At 42.0% G+C, this 14,133-nt stretch overlaps 2 protein-coding genes across 6 annotated transcripts in view; both read right to left on the reverse strand.

Moving 5' to 3' along the window:
- Positions 1-14,133, reverse strand: part of Gas7 (growth arrest specific 7) — a 220,655-nt gene that overhangs the window by 60,716 nt on the left and 145,806 nt on the right. The gene's annotated exons all lie outside the window — the stretch shown is intronic.
- LOC125365570 (transmembrane protein 11, mitochondrial-like) lies at positions 7,690-8,420 on the reverse strand. Its single transcript, XM_048365739.1, is given in 2 exon segments — positions 7,690-8,242; positions 8,244-8,420. Coding segments are annotated over 2 exon segments (582 nt in total). The 3' UTR covers positions 7,690-7,837.

Here is a 14,133-nt window from a genome sequence, read left to right on the forward strand (position 1 = left end):
AGTATACTCAAGCAGAAAAGAAAGTCGAAGCTAATGCACCAGGGAAGTCCCGCTGAACTTGAGAAAGCCTCCAGTCTTCCCAAACATGTGGCCATTTGCATTGTATTCGCCCACACCACCCTGCAAGAAGCCATCCAAGTGGATAAAATCAGAGCTGGGCATCCACAAGGCATTTACCAAACACTTGTTGTTTGATAATCAATTCACATGGTCCCTACCCACTTGCTTATCAAAATAGAGCCTACAGAAACATTCTGCATCAGTGGCTCATGTCCATAATCCTAGCTACTCAGGATGCTGAGATCTGAGGATTGAGGTTTGAAGTCAGCCTGGGAAAGGAAAGTCCATGAGACTCTTACCTCCTTAACTACTAGAAAGCCAGACATGGAGCTCAACTGGCAGAGTGTTAGCCTTGAGCAGAAAAGCTCAGAAACTAGGCCCAGGTCCTGGGTTCAAGCCCCAAGAGCAACACACACACACTCAAATTATTTTTTCTTTTACTGAATCTTCTAAAAAGTTACAGCTTCTAACTTCCAAAACACTGTGCCCCATTATTCCAGTGTCCTGCTACAGTCCCAGGCTCCCCCATGTCCTTTGGGTCCCAGCAGTTTGGCACAAGCCTTAAGTTGTTTTTGTTTTTTTTATTATTATTATTATCATCATTATTATTACTGGTAATTATGGTGGTAATTATTGTTGTTATTGTGCCAGTACTAGTGCTTGAACTCAGGGCTTGGGCGTTATTCCTTAGCTTTTTCATTTCAAGGCTGGGACTCTACTACTTGAACTACACCCTTACTTCCAGTTTTTTACTAGCTAATTGGAGATCAGAGTCTCATAGACTTTCTTCCCAGGCTGGCTTCAAGCCATGGTCCTCAGATCCTAGCCTCCTGAGTAGTTAGGATTAAAGTGTGAGCCACTGGTACCTAGCTAGCCCCAGGTTTTGATGAACAGAGAAAAAAAAAAAAAAACACAGCAAAAAGCCAGAGCGTGGGCTGAGTCTGGAGGTCCCTCTCACAACCAGTGCCTTATGACTGTTGATTCCCATGTTGTTTCTCCCTCCATCCCTTATTCGAATTGCTTGTGCTCATTCACCCTCTCCCATTTCCAAGGCGCTTATAAAATAGCATCCTGAATTTGGGTCAGACTCTGTCTCTGCCTTATAATATTTGACACAAAATCATGATGCTCTATCTCAACACAGAGCCAAAACTCTTAACACCAATAGAACTGGACACAGATACCATGCCCAAAGCCTGACTAGGCAGAAAATCATCACAGGAGTGAAGACCTTCTCAACTCCCTACAACTAGCTATGTTCAGGCAGGAAGGTGGGTTGCTAGGATCATATCTCATAAAAATATCCATATGTTTGTGGAAAATCTCCCCAATTTTCAATGTTCACTGCTAATTGAATATAACTGAATTTTGTGTGCATGCATGCATGTGTGCCTGCATACGTGCATGCTGTCCCTTAGCCTTTTCTCTCAAGGTTGATACTCTATGGTCCTCTACCACTTGAGCCACAGCTCCACTTCTAGCTTTTTGACGGTTAATTGAAGATAAGAATCTCACAGACTTTCTTGTCTGAGATGGCTTTGAACCATCGTCCTCAGATATGACCCTTCCAAGTAGCCTGGATTACATGGGTAAGCCATCAGTGTCTGGAACTGAATATTCTTAAGAATTGCATATACAGAATAAAAGGCATCTGGAGGCACATTGCAGCCTGAAGACAACCAAGCTCGTGACATCTACTAACTGGCTTGTCTTTGCAGAAGAGCTCACTAGGATTCTGTAAGTCCTGGATATGCCTAGCTGTCACTTCTCCTGTCCCTCACCACACCTACATGACACACAATAATGCCATTTTTCTGGAAGTTCAGTCATCACAGACCTGAACATTGTTTTACTTGCCAAAATAATTGTGCCTATGTGGGGTTACAATTTGATGATTCAATATAGATATACAATATAGTATAAAATCAGGGTAATTTGCATTTCCATCTTCTTAAATAGTTCCATTTTTCATTCTGGTAATCTCCTAAGTCCTCTTTTTTAGTTTATTATGAAATCATAATAAACTATTATAAACCAGACTCTCTTTCCTATTTTTTTCATTGGTACCCACCATCCTCCCTCAGACCCCTTTACTCTCTGTATCCATGAAATCAACTTATTTAGTTTCCACTCATGAATGAAAACACACAGTTCTTGTTGTTCTATGTCTGGCTTGTTTCCACATAATGCAATGCCCCTCTGTTTCATCTATGTTGCTGCTATGGCAAGATTTTTCATTTTTCTCTATGGCAGAGGAGTATTCCATTGTCCCTATTAACCATATTACCTTTATCCATTCATCCATGTTTGATTCCATGCCTGGGCCATTGTGAACAATGCTTCAATGAACATGGAAATGTGCCATTGTTATCTTGATTTCATTTCTTTGGGATATATACCCACTCATGAGATTGTTATATAAAACTAGTGCATTAAAAAAAAAAAAGAATTCAACTGGGATTCCAGGGAACATTCCTGAATATAATAAAGGCAGACTATGACAAACCAACAGTAAGCATAATTCTAAACAGTGAAAAGCTAAAGCCATTCCCTTTAAAATCAGGAGCAAGACAGGGAGGTCCGCTCTCTCCTCTCCTCTTCAACAAAGTAGTAGAAATCCTAGCCAGAGCAATTAGGCAAGAAGAAAACATAAAGGGGATCCAAATAGGAAAACATGAAGTTAGACTTCCTCTCTTCGCAGATGACATGATCCTATACCTAAAGACCCCAAAGACTCTACTCCCAAGCTACTAGAGCTGATCCAAAACTTCAGCAAAGTAGCAGCATATAAAATAAACCATCAAAAATCAATGGCTTTTTGGGCTGGGGATATAGCCTAGTGGCAAGAGTGCCTGCCTCGGATACAGGAGGCCCTAGGTTCGATTCCCCAGCACCACATATACAGAAAACGGCCAGAAGCGGTGCTGTGGCTCAAGTGGCAGAGTGCTAGCCTTGAGCAAAAAGGAAGCCAGGGACAGTGCTCAGGCCCTGAGTCCAAGGCCCAGGACTGGCAAAAAAAAAAAAAAAAAAAAAAATCAATGGCTTTTTGCCAATGACCCAAAGACCGAGGCCGAAATCAGGAAAGCGACTCCGTTTGCAGTAGCCTCAAAGAACATAAAATACCTAGGAATAACCTTAACCAAAGAAGTGAAAGACCTCTATGATGAGAACTTTAGAAACATGAAAAACAAACTTAAGGCAGAACTAAGGAAATGGAAAAACCTCCCACGCTCCTGGATTGGGAGGGTTAATTTTTGTCAAAATGGCAATATTGCCAAAGGCTATCTACAAATTCAATGCAATACCCATTAATATCCAACACCATTTTTTAATGAAATAGAGGAAGCAATTCAGAAATTTATATGGAATAATAAAGGACCCCAAATAGCAAAAACAATCCTAAGCAGAAAGAATAGTGCTGGAGGAATTACAATACCCAACTTCAAGCTGTATTACAAAGCTATAGTAATAAAAATAGCTTGGTACTTGCACAGAAACAGATTTGAAGAACAGTGGAACAGAACTGAAGATCCAGAAATGAACCTGTAGACCTATGCCTATTTAATCTTTGAAAAAGGAGCTAAAAAAAATAGGATGGAAGAAGGATAGCCTCTTTAACAAATGGTGCTGGCAAAACTGGTTCAATACCTGCAACAAACTAAAACTAGATCCTTATATATTACCCTGCACCAAAACCAATTCCAAATGGATCAAAGACCTCAAAATAAAAACAGCTACCCTGAAAACACTGCAAGAAAGAATACGAGAAATACTTGGGCTCCTTGGAAAAGGATGAAACTTCCTTAATAAAGGCCCAGAATTGCAACAAATCAAAGAAAGGTTGGACAAATAGGACTTCATCAAATTGCAGAGCTTCTGCAGGGAAAAGGACATAGCTTTCAAGATAAACAGAAAGCCCACAGATTGGGGAAAGATCTTTACCGGCCTATACAACGGACAAAGGCCTCATATCTAAAATATATGCAAAACTAAAAAAATTACCTTCATCCAAAACAAAACCTCAAAGAACCAATAGCCCCCTCAACCAGTGGGCTTAAGACTTAAAAAGAGACTTCTCTGATGAGGAAATGAGAATGGTCAAGAGACATAGGAAAAAATGCTCTACATCACTGGCCATAAAAGAAATGCAAATCAAAACAACATTGAGATTCCACCTCACCCCAGTAAGAATGTCCATTATCAAGAAAACAAACCAAAACAAATGTTACAGGGGATGTGGCCAAAAGGGAACCCTACTGCATTGTTGGTGGGAATGTAAACTGGTTTAGCCACTCTGGAAAGTGGTATGAAGATTCTTCAGAAGGCTAAATATAGAGCTCCCCTATGACTCAGCAGCCCCACTTTTGGGCATCTACCCAAAAGACTACAAACAAGAACACACTAAAGCCACCATCACAACAATGTTCAATGCAGCAAAATTTGTCATTGCCAAAATATGGAACCAACCCAGATGCCCCTCAGTAGACGAATGGATCAGGAAAATGTGGTACATATACACAATGGAATTTTCTGCCTTTATCAGAAAGAATGGCATCACCCCATTCATAAGGAAATGGAAGAGCTTGGAAAAAATCATACTAAGTAGAGTGAGCCAGACCCAAAGAAACATGGACTCTATGCTTTCCTTCATAGGGCATAATTAGCACAGGTTTGGGCTAGTCACAGCAGAGGATCACAAGAGCCCAATAGCTATGCCCTTATAAGCACAGAAGATGATGCTAAGTGAAATGAACTCCATGTTATGGAAACGAGTGTTATATCACTGTTGTAATTACTTTCAACATGCCATGTGAAACCATAGGTTCTTTTCTTGATGATCCTCTTGTACCCCCTTCCTGTGGTTGTCCCCACACTATCACTGTATCTCATCTGAGTACCCTGCATACTGTATATACTGGTATTAGGACTAGGGAAGTGAAAGGGAATATCAAAATCGAGAGACAAAGGATAAAAATACAAATGACTCCAAAAGCAATACTTACAAAACCATTTGGTGTAAACTAACTGAACAATTCATGGGGGGAGAGGAAAAGGGGTCGGGGGAGGGGGGAATGAGGGAGAAGGTAACAAATAGTACAAGAAATGTACCCATGGCCTAATGTATGAAGCTGTAACCCCTCTGTACATCACTTTGACAATAAATAAGTAATTATTATTTTTAAAAAAAGAATTCATGTGATGCAAATTTAGGGAACACAATTAGAGGACACACAACTAAGGGTACCCAATTTACAGGGTCATCCTGAATTTCCCCTGCTCTTTCATATATGGTTGTTGGCTAGTGGAATGACTAGAAGAGATTCTGTCCCTTCACAGAGGCTCTCAGATGCCACCAGAATTTTCTAGGCCACTGGGCTCTGCACTATGGTGAACCACACAGGGACAGTGACTATTTGCTGGCACAACTTCCCAACTGAAGAAGAAGCAAGCCAACAAAGCCCCAGTGTAAAGATCTCCAAGGAAGACAAATATGATGTCTCCCGCAAAACTCTTTGAAACAGTCTAACCTCTTTCAAGAGACTCACGCTACTCAGAAGCAAGTATGCTGTTCCATTTTGTCCATACACAAGTTCTAAGTTGATGCAAAAAGAAAAATTTTGTAAGCCCCAAATTTCTCCACTCAGAAAAAGAGTTGAAACCAGGTCCCACATGTGATCTCTACTTTATTTTTTAAATGGCCATAATGCTAAGATCAAAACCATAGACTCAAAAGTTTTTCAATGATAGATCTGGCATTTACTACATCATGTTATAGAATAACAGAAACAATACAGGTTAGGAGATATACACAGGTTCATTGTATCCTGCTGACCTTAAGAATATAATTATCAGCCATGTAAAAGACCTTTCTTGGCAGTTTACTACTCATTCTAAATCTTGTCACCATAAAATTAAATTATTTAGCTGTGTGCCAGTGGCTCATGTCAATAATTCTAGCTATTCAGGAGACTGAGATCTAGGTATCACAGTTTGAAGTCAGCTGGAAAAGGTAAATCTGTGAGATTCCTATCTCCAAAGAAAGCTGGAAGTAGAGTGGCTCAAGTGGTAGAGAGCAATCCTTTCACAAAATAGCTAAGGGACAGTGCCCAGGCCCAGAGTTCAAGTACCACATTGGCACAACAAACAAACCCCAAACAGAGTTACTTGACTTCAAGTAACTCTTCTGTGAGATTCTATTTTTTCCTGTATTTTCTCACTGTATTTCTGATAGTGAAAATTGGATTTAAATTTTCTCTTTAATTTTGTAAATACTTGATTTGCAGCTATTGGTATAGTTGGGATAGAAACATCTCCAAGAGGCTCATGTGTTGAAGAGTTGTTCTTCATCCTGCAGCACTGTTGGGAGGTGAGGAACTTCAGGAGGCAGGGCCTAGTGGGAAGAAGTTAGATCCTTGAAGGGAATATTGGGATCTCAGTCCATTTTTCTCTCTTTTGCTTCCTGGTCACAATGAAGTGAATAGTCTTTGCTACATGCTCCCACCATGATGTTTCATGCTGCCACAGGCCCAAAGAAACAGGGTCAAGTGGCCAGAGGTTGAAACCTCTCAAATCTGAGCCAAAATAATTAGCCTCCTTGTGAATTGATTGTTTCTGACCCAGTGACAGAAAGAAAGCTAACACAATGAACCAATTTTTGTTGTTACTAGGGTTCTTTGTAAGTAAAAACCAGGTGGCTAGTGTCAGAAAATGCTTAAAATATCCAGTCACCTTTGAATAACTAACCTAACAGTGTAACAAAGTGGATACCAGAAACTGGAACTTGAGGTATCAGCATGGGTAAGGTCAAGAGAAGGTGAGGGAGAGGGAGGGGCAGACAAATGAAGAGAAGAAGGGTGGGAGAATGCAATCATGATATTAAATGTATATACGTGAAAACGTAGTTGGAAAAATTGAGGGGATAGGTGGGATTGGGGGAGAATGATGAAAGGGGTAACAAAGCTGCACTGTACTTATAAACTGACATGTTGAATTGAAATTCCTCTTTACAACCACTTAAAGACAATTTTTTAAAAGCATATAAAGTAAAAAATGTTCACTCTTTCTAAATAGCAGATTCCAATTCAGTGGATCTGTGATGGACTTCTGTTTTGGTGTTTTCTTTTCTTTTTTTGGTCCAACACTGGAACTCAGACTCAATACCTAACTCATTCACTGACTGGTGCTCTATCAACTCAGCCCTATACTGGTATTTTTTAAAAGCAAATTCCATATCATAGATGTTTCTGTAGCACATCTAAGTTAGGGAACCACAACCAAGAAAAACCCAACCAAGATGTCTAAGGAATTGCTCCCAGTGGGCCAACAAGAATGTCACATGCTTACCTACCCTCCTTGCACATATCTATGCTTAGTAAATCTTTTTTTTTTTTTTTGAAATTCTCATAATTTTAATGGTCAACAGCTTCTGGTTGGCTCTGAATGGTGCAGTTAAACAATACACTTAAAGACACCCCCCCCCCCCCAAGCGCGTTCACACCCATCAGAAGCGTTGGCCTCCATCCACATTCCAACACCTAGCCAGACTTCCACAGCCACGGACCCACTCCTGGGTTATGGAAATCCACACCTAGTGTAATGAGCTGAAAAAACTCGTGGTTACCCTGTGTTATTTTTTAAAAAATAACAAGTATGAAACCAAACACCTTCCCAGGCTCTGCTGCCTCACAGAGCAAGCACAAAATATTGCTGTGGCGATCTGAGTGCTCTCCTCTCCTGTGGGCTGCGCAGTTCTGCTCTGCGTCTCGCTCTCCTGGAGTCATACAGCGTAGAGCTCGTAAACCTTCTTTACACAGTACACCAGGGCAGCCAATGCTATCGTGTTGTGCAGTCTCTTTCTGTGCAGGTCGTCCTTCCGGACCAGCACCACTGGGGTGGAGGAGGTGAGCGTGTGCAGAGGCAGGCGGGACAGTTTACAGGCATCGTACTCCACCTGGTGCTTACAGCACGGGTCAAACCACCAGGAGATCCCATAGAGGCTGCAGCAGGCCAGGCTGAGCACGCCGGCAGGCAGGGAGATGTAGTGGGAATAATCCCGGGGCAGTGCCAATGGGGTGAAGAGGCAGGTGGTGCCCGCCAGCACAGCTGTCTTGTGCAAGCAGTTGCCCACGGTGATCCAGCATGCTGTCTCATCACCAATGCGGGTGGGCTCTATCACAATGTACCTTGTACTGGGCTTCCAAGGCCTGCTCCAGCTCGTACTCAAACTGGTCCTGGGGGTTCTCCCCATTGTAGATCTTGTGTACTATGTAGCAGTCCGTGGCCGACAAGCTTACCCTCTTCTCTCGGGAGCTGCCGCCGCTGCTGCCTGGGCCCAGACGCCTCCTTCCCCACGCAGCCATCTTGGAGAACTTAGTAATTTTTTGACTGCTATATAATTCACACAGTACAAAACTCACTCTGTAAAAGCACAGTGTGTTTAAGTAACTTCAGAATTGTGCAACCCTCACCACTATCTAATTATAGCACATTTTGATCACCTCAACATTGAACTCATTAGCCGTCACCCCATTTTCCAGCCCTTGGTAACCTTTAATCTACTCTGTTTCTATGAATTTCTTATTCTAAACATTTCATATAAATAGAATCATGCGGTCTGTTGCCATTTGATGGAACATGATAGCATCAAAGTTGAGTCACACAGTAAAATATATCTCCCATTGTGTACACACACCACATTCTGTTGCCCAATTCACCAGTTTCTGGGCCATAGTGGTGAGCATAGTGCTGGGCCTGTGATGAGCAAAGCTTCTCCCAGGACATATACATGAGAATACATAGATGGACAGTTTGGGCTTCTTTTGAGTTATTCAGTGAAGAAGAGAATAGCTCTTACAGTTAATTTTTTTTTTTTTTGGAGGGGGCAGTACTGGATTTTGAACCTGTGCCCTTGTTGCTTGCTAGGCATATGCTCTACCACTTGAACCATATCTTCAACTCTTTTTGCTTTTAGTTTATTTTTCAGATAGAGTGTTGCATTTTTGCTCAAGCAAATTTTGGACCATGATCGTTCTACCTCTGTCTTCTGTGTAGCTGGGATTACAAATGTGTGCCACCATGCTTAGTCTAGTCCACACACTTCTTTTAGCTCCACTTCCATATCTCTAATACTTGCTGCTAATCAGCAGCTCCCACTAACAGCCAATGAGGTGTGATGTGCTCAAACTATTTACCAACAAAGAACCTTTTTTTTCCCAAAATAACACAACTTCCTAGGATAAATCAAGCAATAAAATCAATTTCCTTTGTCATTTGACTTTTGTGGGTCTTCAATGTAATCAGTAGTGTGAATGAACCATCTGGCATTTTCTACAAAAAAAAGATTATTGACCTTAAAAATTGGTGGTTAGTGAGGGGTGTGCTACATATATAAGTATTACCTAAACATTACAAATTAAAATGGATGCCCTGGAAGAGAAAAACAAAGCCTACCCTAAAGAGATTAAGGGTAAGATTTTTCAAGTCTAGCAGCTTTCCACTGAGCATCTATTAAAAAATAATAAGGCCAAAATAAAGAAGACACAGAAATGTGCATGCATACACACATACATACATAGCTTAATTTGCTCAATTGAGTGTGCCAGATACCAACATCTCTTTAGTTTCACATTTGCTCAACACAGATGGACAGGAGGAAACAGACTGCTGTTTTGGTTTCATTTTGTTTTGTTTTTTGCCAGTCCTGGGGCCTGAACTCAGGGCCTGAGCATTGTCCCTGGCTTATTTTTGCTCAAGGCTAGCACTCTACCACTTGAGCCACAGTGCCACTTCTGGCTTTTTCTATATATGTGGTGCTGGGGAATCGAACCCAGGGCTTCATGTATGCGAGGTGAGCACTTTACCACTAGGCCATATTCCCAGCCCCAGACTGGTGTTTTGGGATGAAGTTTCCAGGGCAACTTTTATTACCAAGAAATTAGCAAGGCCATTCTATTTAGGAATTTAGAAAAGCAAGCAATTATTTGTAACAAAGGAAAGGGAAAGCTGGAAAACTGGGTTGAAAAGTGCTGTGCTGGAAAATTTGACCAGAAAGTCAAATTTGTTCTTGGGATGATAAAGCTGGAATAAGAAATCCACTCATTTAAAGATTAAAGTAAGAAATCAAGAAAACTATTTGGCAAATGACTCCTGAAGTCCAAACCTTAGTTTAGTCCATGCCAAGTTTCATTCACAGACCTAATAAAGCATAGACAGACAGCTCTTTGTCAAAAAGAGCATTGAAACAATTTTCATACCACAGCGAAGTCTCCTGCACTGCACAATTAAAACACATTAATAAAAGCATGGAAAATTCAATTTAAATTATAAATTCTCCTGAGGTTTAGTTGACTCTGAAATAACATGGGAAGGTGTACCTCAGACCTAGTTATTACTTCCAATGAATTTCTTTCTTTTTTTTTTGCCAGTCCTGGGCCTTGGACTCAGGGCCTGAGCACTGTCCCTGGCTTCTTTTTGCTCAAGGCTAGCACTCTGCCACTTGAGCCACAGCACCACTTCTGGCTGTTTTCTGTATACGTGGTGCTGGGGAATCGAACCCAGGGCTTCATGTATACCAGGCAAGCACTCTTGCCACTAGGCCATATTCCCAGCCCTCCAATGAATTTCTTTAGTTACTAATCCATGAACTCAGTTCCCCTTATTCTAAATTAAACCTTCTGAAGACCAAGGAAGAAGAAAAATTATGAGCAGATAGGAGTGGTCTAGCTATAGCTTGCTCACAAATGACTATGAGTAAATGCTTGCTTATATATGACCCAGAATAAATCTACTACCACCCAGAAGACTCCATTTCTATTTCTATAAAATGAATGGTTCTACCTGTTCCATGAAAGATCAACATTTTTTTTCTGTGTGACTAGCCTAAACCTGTGCTAATTATTCCCTATGAGGGAAACCATAGAGTCCATGTTTCTTAGGGTCTGGCTCACTTCTTAGCACAATTTTTTCCAAGTCTTTACATTTCCTTACGAATGGGGCAATGTCGTTCTTTCTGATCGAGGAATAAAATTCCATTGTGTATATGTACCACATTTTCCTGATCCATTCGTCTACTGAGGGGCATCTGTGTTCATCCGATATTTTGGCAATGATGAATTGTGCTGCAATGAACATTGTTGTGCTGGTGGCTTTAGTGTGTTCTTGTTTGTAATCTTTTGGGTAGTCACAGCAGAGGATCACAAGAGCCCAACAGCTATGCCCTTATGAACACATAAGATGATGATAAGTGAAATGAACTCCATGTTATGGAAACGAGTGTTATATCACTGTTGTAATTACTTTCAACATGCCATGTGAAACGGTAGTTTTTTGTTGTTGATGATCTTCTTGTATCCCCTTCTTGTCGTTGTCCCTGTGCTATCACCGTATCTCATCTGAATACCCTGGATACCGTATATACTGGTATTAGAACTAGGGAAGGGAAAGAGAATATCAAAATCAAGAGATAAAGGATAAAAATACAAATGACACCAAAAGCAATACTTACAAAAGCATTTGGTGTAAACCAACTTAACAACTCATGGAGGGAAAGGGAAAGGGGTAGGGGGAGGGGGGAGTGAGGGAGGAGGTAACAAATAGTACAAGAAATGTACCCATGGCCTAACGTATGAAGCTGTAACCCCTCTGTACATCACTTTGACAATAACAGTAAATATATATTGGCTTTGTTGATGCTATGTTCTCTGTGGCAATGACTCCACTCAGCCTTCTTGGTGCAAAGTGGCTGCAGATGGTGTGTAAATAAAAGGGCATGGCTGTGTTCCAATATTAACAAAAAATAGGCTGTGAGTTTAATTTAATCCATAGGCCCCAATTTGCCAACCTCTGTGGTAGATGATTTGAATGCCTCCCCGTCAGATGACTATAAAGTAAAAATGATTTAGCGGATGAACCCACTTTGTAAATAATCATGTTATCAAGAGCTGACATCAGAGACAGGAGCAGAGCACAGCATTCCACTCTCAAGGAGTCTCTGCATTAGAAAGCTAGTGCTACATTCTCCCTTACATTTCCATCTAGTGACTTCTTCTGTTGTGCTTGGGGACTTGCTCACAATCTTTTGAACTTGGCATCTGGATAAAGCATTCATCTGGGAAGGGAGGGTGGACTCAGGCTCTCAGACAGGCTTCTGGGAGTCAGATGGTCCAACCTCAAAGTAGGGGGAAATACCTCACCCTCCAGGAACTAAACACAGTCCCAATTTAGCCACAGAGTTAACTTAATGAAGAGCATAGCAAGTTCCTAGACAGCACCAGAGAAGCAAGTTACTAACACCTGTACCTTGGACTTTCTAGCACTGCATTGGGGGCTGCTCTGCATGATGAAATGCTCTGGATAGCCACAAGCCATGGAGCCATGAGGGAGATAGGGACTTGCCAAAATTTCACAAACCATGTCTAGTGGATGTGGTGAGTTCACATGAAAACAAGAGTAATGTTACTTCATTCACAGCCACAGAACCTTCCCATCTGGCTGATTTCCTAACTAACCTGAGCTCTCTTGGTGTTTTCATTCATTGCCCTACCATAAACCTATAATAAACCTGTCAGGTTGTCTCTGATTGTCTCGACAATCTATTTTCCATTGCCTTTCATGGCATCCCCATCCTATGAATTCCTCCTCTCTGACTGTCCCTTCAAGGGCTCCTTGGCTGCTGCGTTAAACTTGTGCTTCAGGACTCTCTCCTACAGACTTTCCCATATAATGGTCACAGCTCTCTGCTGAAGAAATGAAAATTCTAGGACACCACGTGATAGTGCAGCTCATGGTACAATGGTGACCACTCCAAGGTGAAATCCAAGTGCTGGGCTATGTTCACACACATGGCTTTCTGAATGACATCTCTAGCCCAGATAACCCTTAAGCACAGATCCAGCCATACAAACATAGGATAGACATCTTGGGGTACATTGAGATGTACTCCCAAGGAAACACAAAATATGGGTTCATTTCCTTTCTTCCAAACCCATTCCCCCATTGTTCTCTAGTGTACCCCATTCTCACTGTATAATGTTACTATGAAAGGTAGAAATCCAAGAGAACAGACAGGCATGGTGGTGAATGAAGTGCCAGACTTTGAAGTCAGGCGCCACTTTACCACACGAACCCCACTTTACCACGTGAACCTGAGATAAGCAGGCCCTGTGAGCAAACCCAGGACAAGCTTATTAGGGCCCAGCCAGTCTAGAACTCTAACTGCTGGGAATGCTTAACTCTGACTGCCCCCAGAATGCCTCGAGCCCTGAGCCAATCAGATTTGTACCTGTGTCCTAATCTTGCTTGCTTGAACACCTGATTGCTGGAACTTTGTTTTTGCCTTTATAAGCCCTGTGTAATCACAGCTCGAGGATTCCTACTAACCTCCACTGTGTCGGTGGGTAGGACGAGGCCCGAGTTGCAGCTTGCTTGAATAAAGCCTTGCCTGGCTTTTGCATTTCGGAATGTCTGAGTCTCGGTGGCCTTCTTGGTGGTCGTCTTGCGACTTGGCACAACATTTGGGGGCTCGTCCGGGATCACCCCAGAGACCCCCGAGACCCCAGACTCCAAAGGTAAGGAAACAGCGCTGTTCATTTGTCTTGTCCTCTAATTTGTCTGTTTGTCTGTTTTGCTTTTGCTTATTTCTTAAAGGAGTTCTTAAAGGAGTTTTCGAAGTGCACGCGCTTACTTGGCAATTCCAGGGAGACTGGGGGACGCTCCGGATCTCCACCATTACCTGAGTCCACTTGGGTCCACTCCTCCTGCACCCTTGCGGGAGGTTGTGGGCCAACTTAGGTCTGCTCCTACTGCTTCTAGCTTGCAGGAGGAAGCTTGTGGGCCAACCTAGGAAATCTCCGACTCATAGATTTTCTAATTCTCAGGCCTGTGTGTTGTATTGTTTGTTTTTTTCTTGTAGCCTTTTGAAATAAACATCTGATCAGAACTATGGGTAACATTCTATCTTGGGGACCTCCATCTAGCCCCCTAGATTTGACCCTAGCTCACTGGAGGGAGGTCAAGGAGATAGCTCAGACACCTGGAGGGTACTAGTTGACAGGGACACTGCAGCTTGGGTTTGGC

Source organism: Perognathus longimembris, chromosome 17 (genome assembly GCF_023159225.1).
Source record: "Perognathus longimembris pacificus isolate PPM17 chromosome 17, ASM2315922v1, whole genome shotgun sequence".
NCBI classification, from domain to species: domain Eukaryota; kingdom Metazoa; phylum Chordata; class Mammalia; order Rodentia; family Heteromyidae; genus Perognathus; species Perognathus longimembris.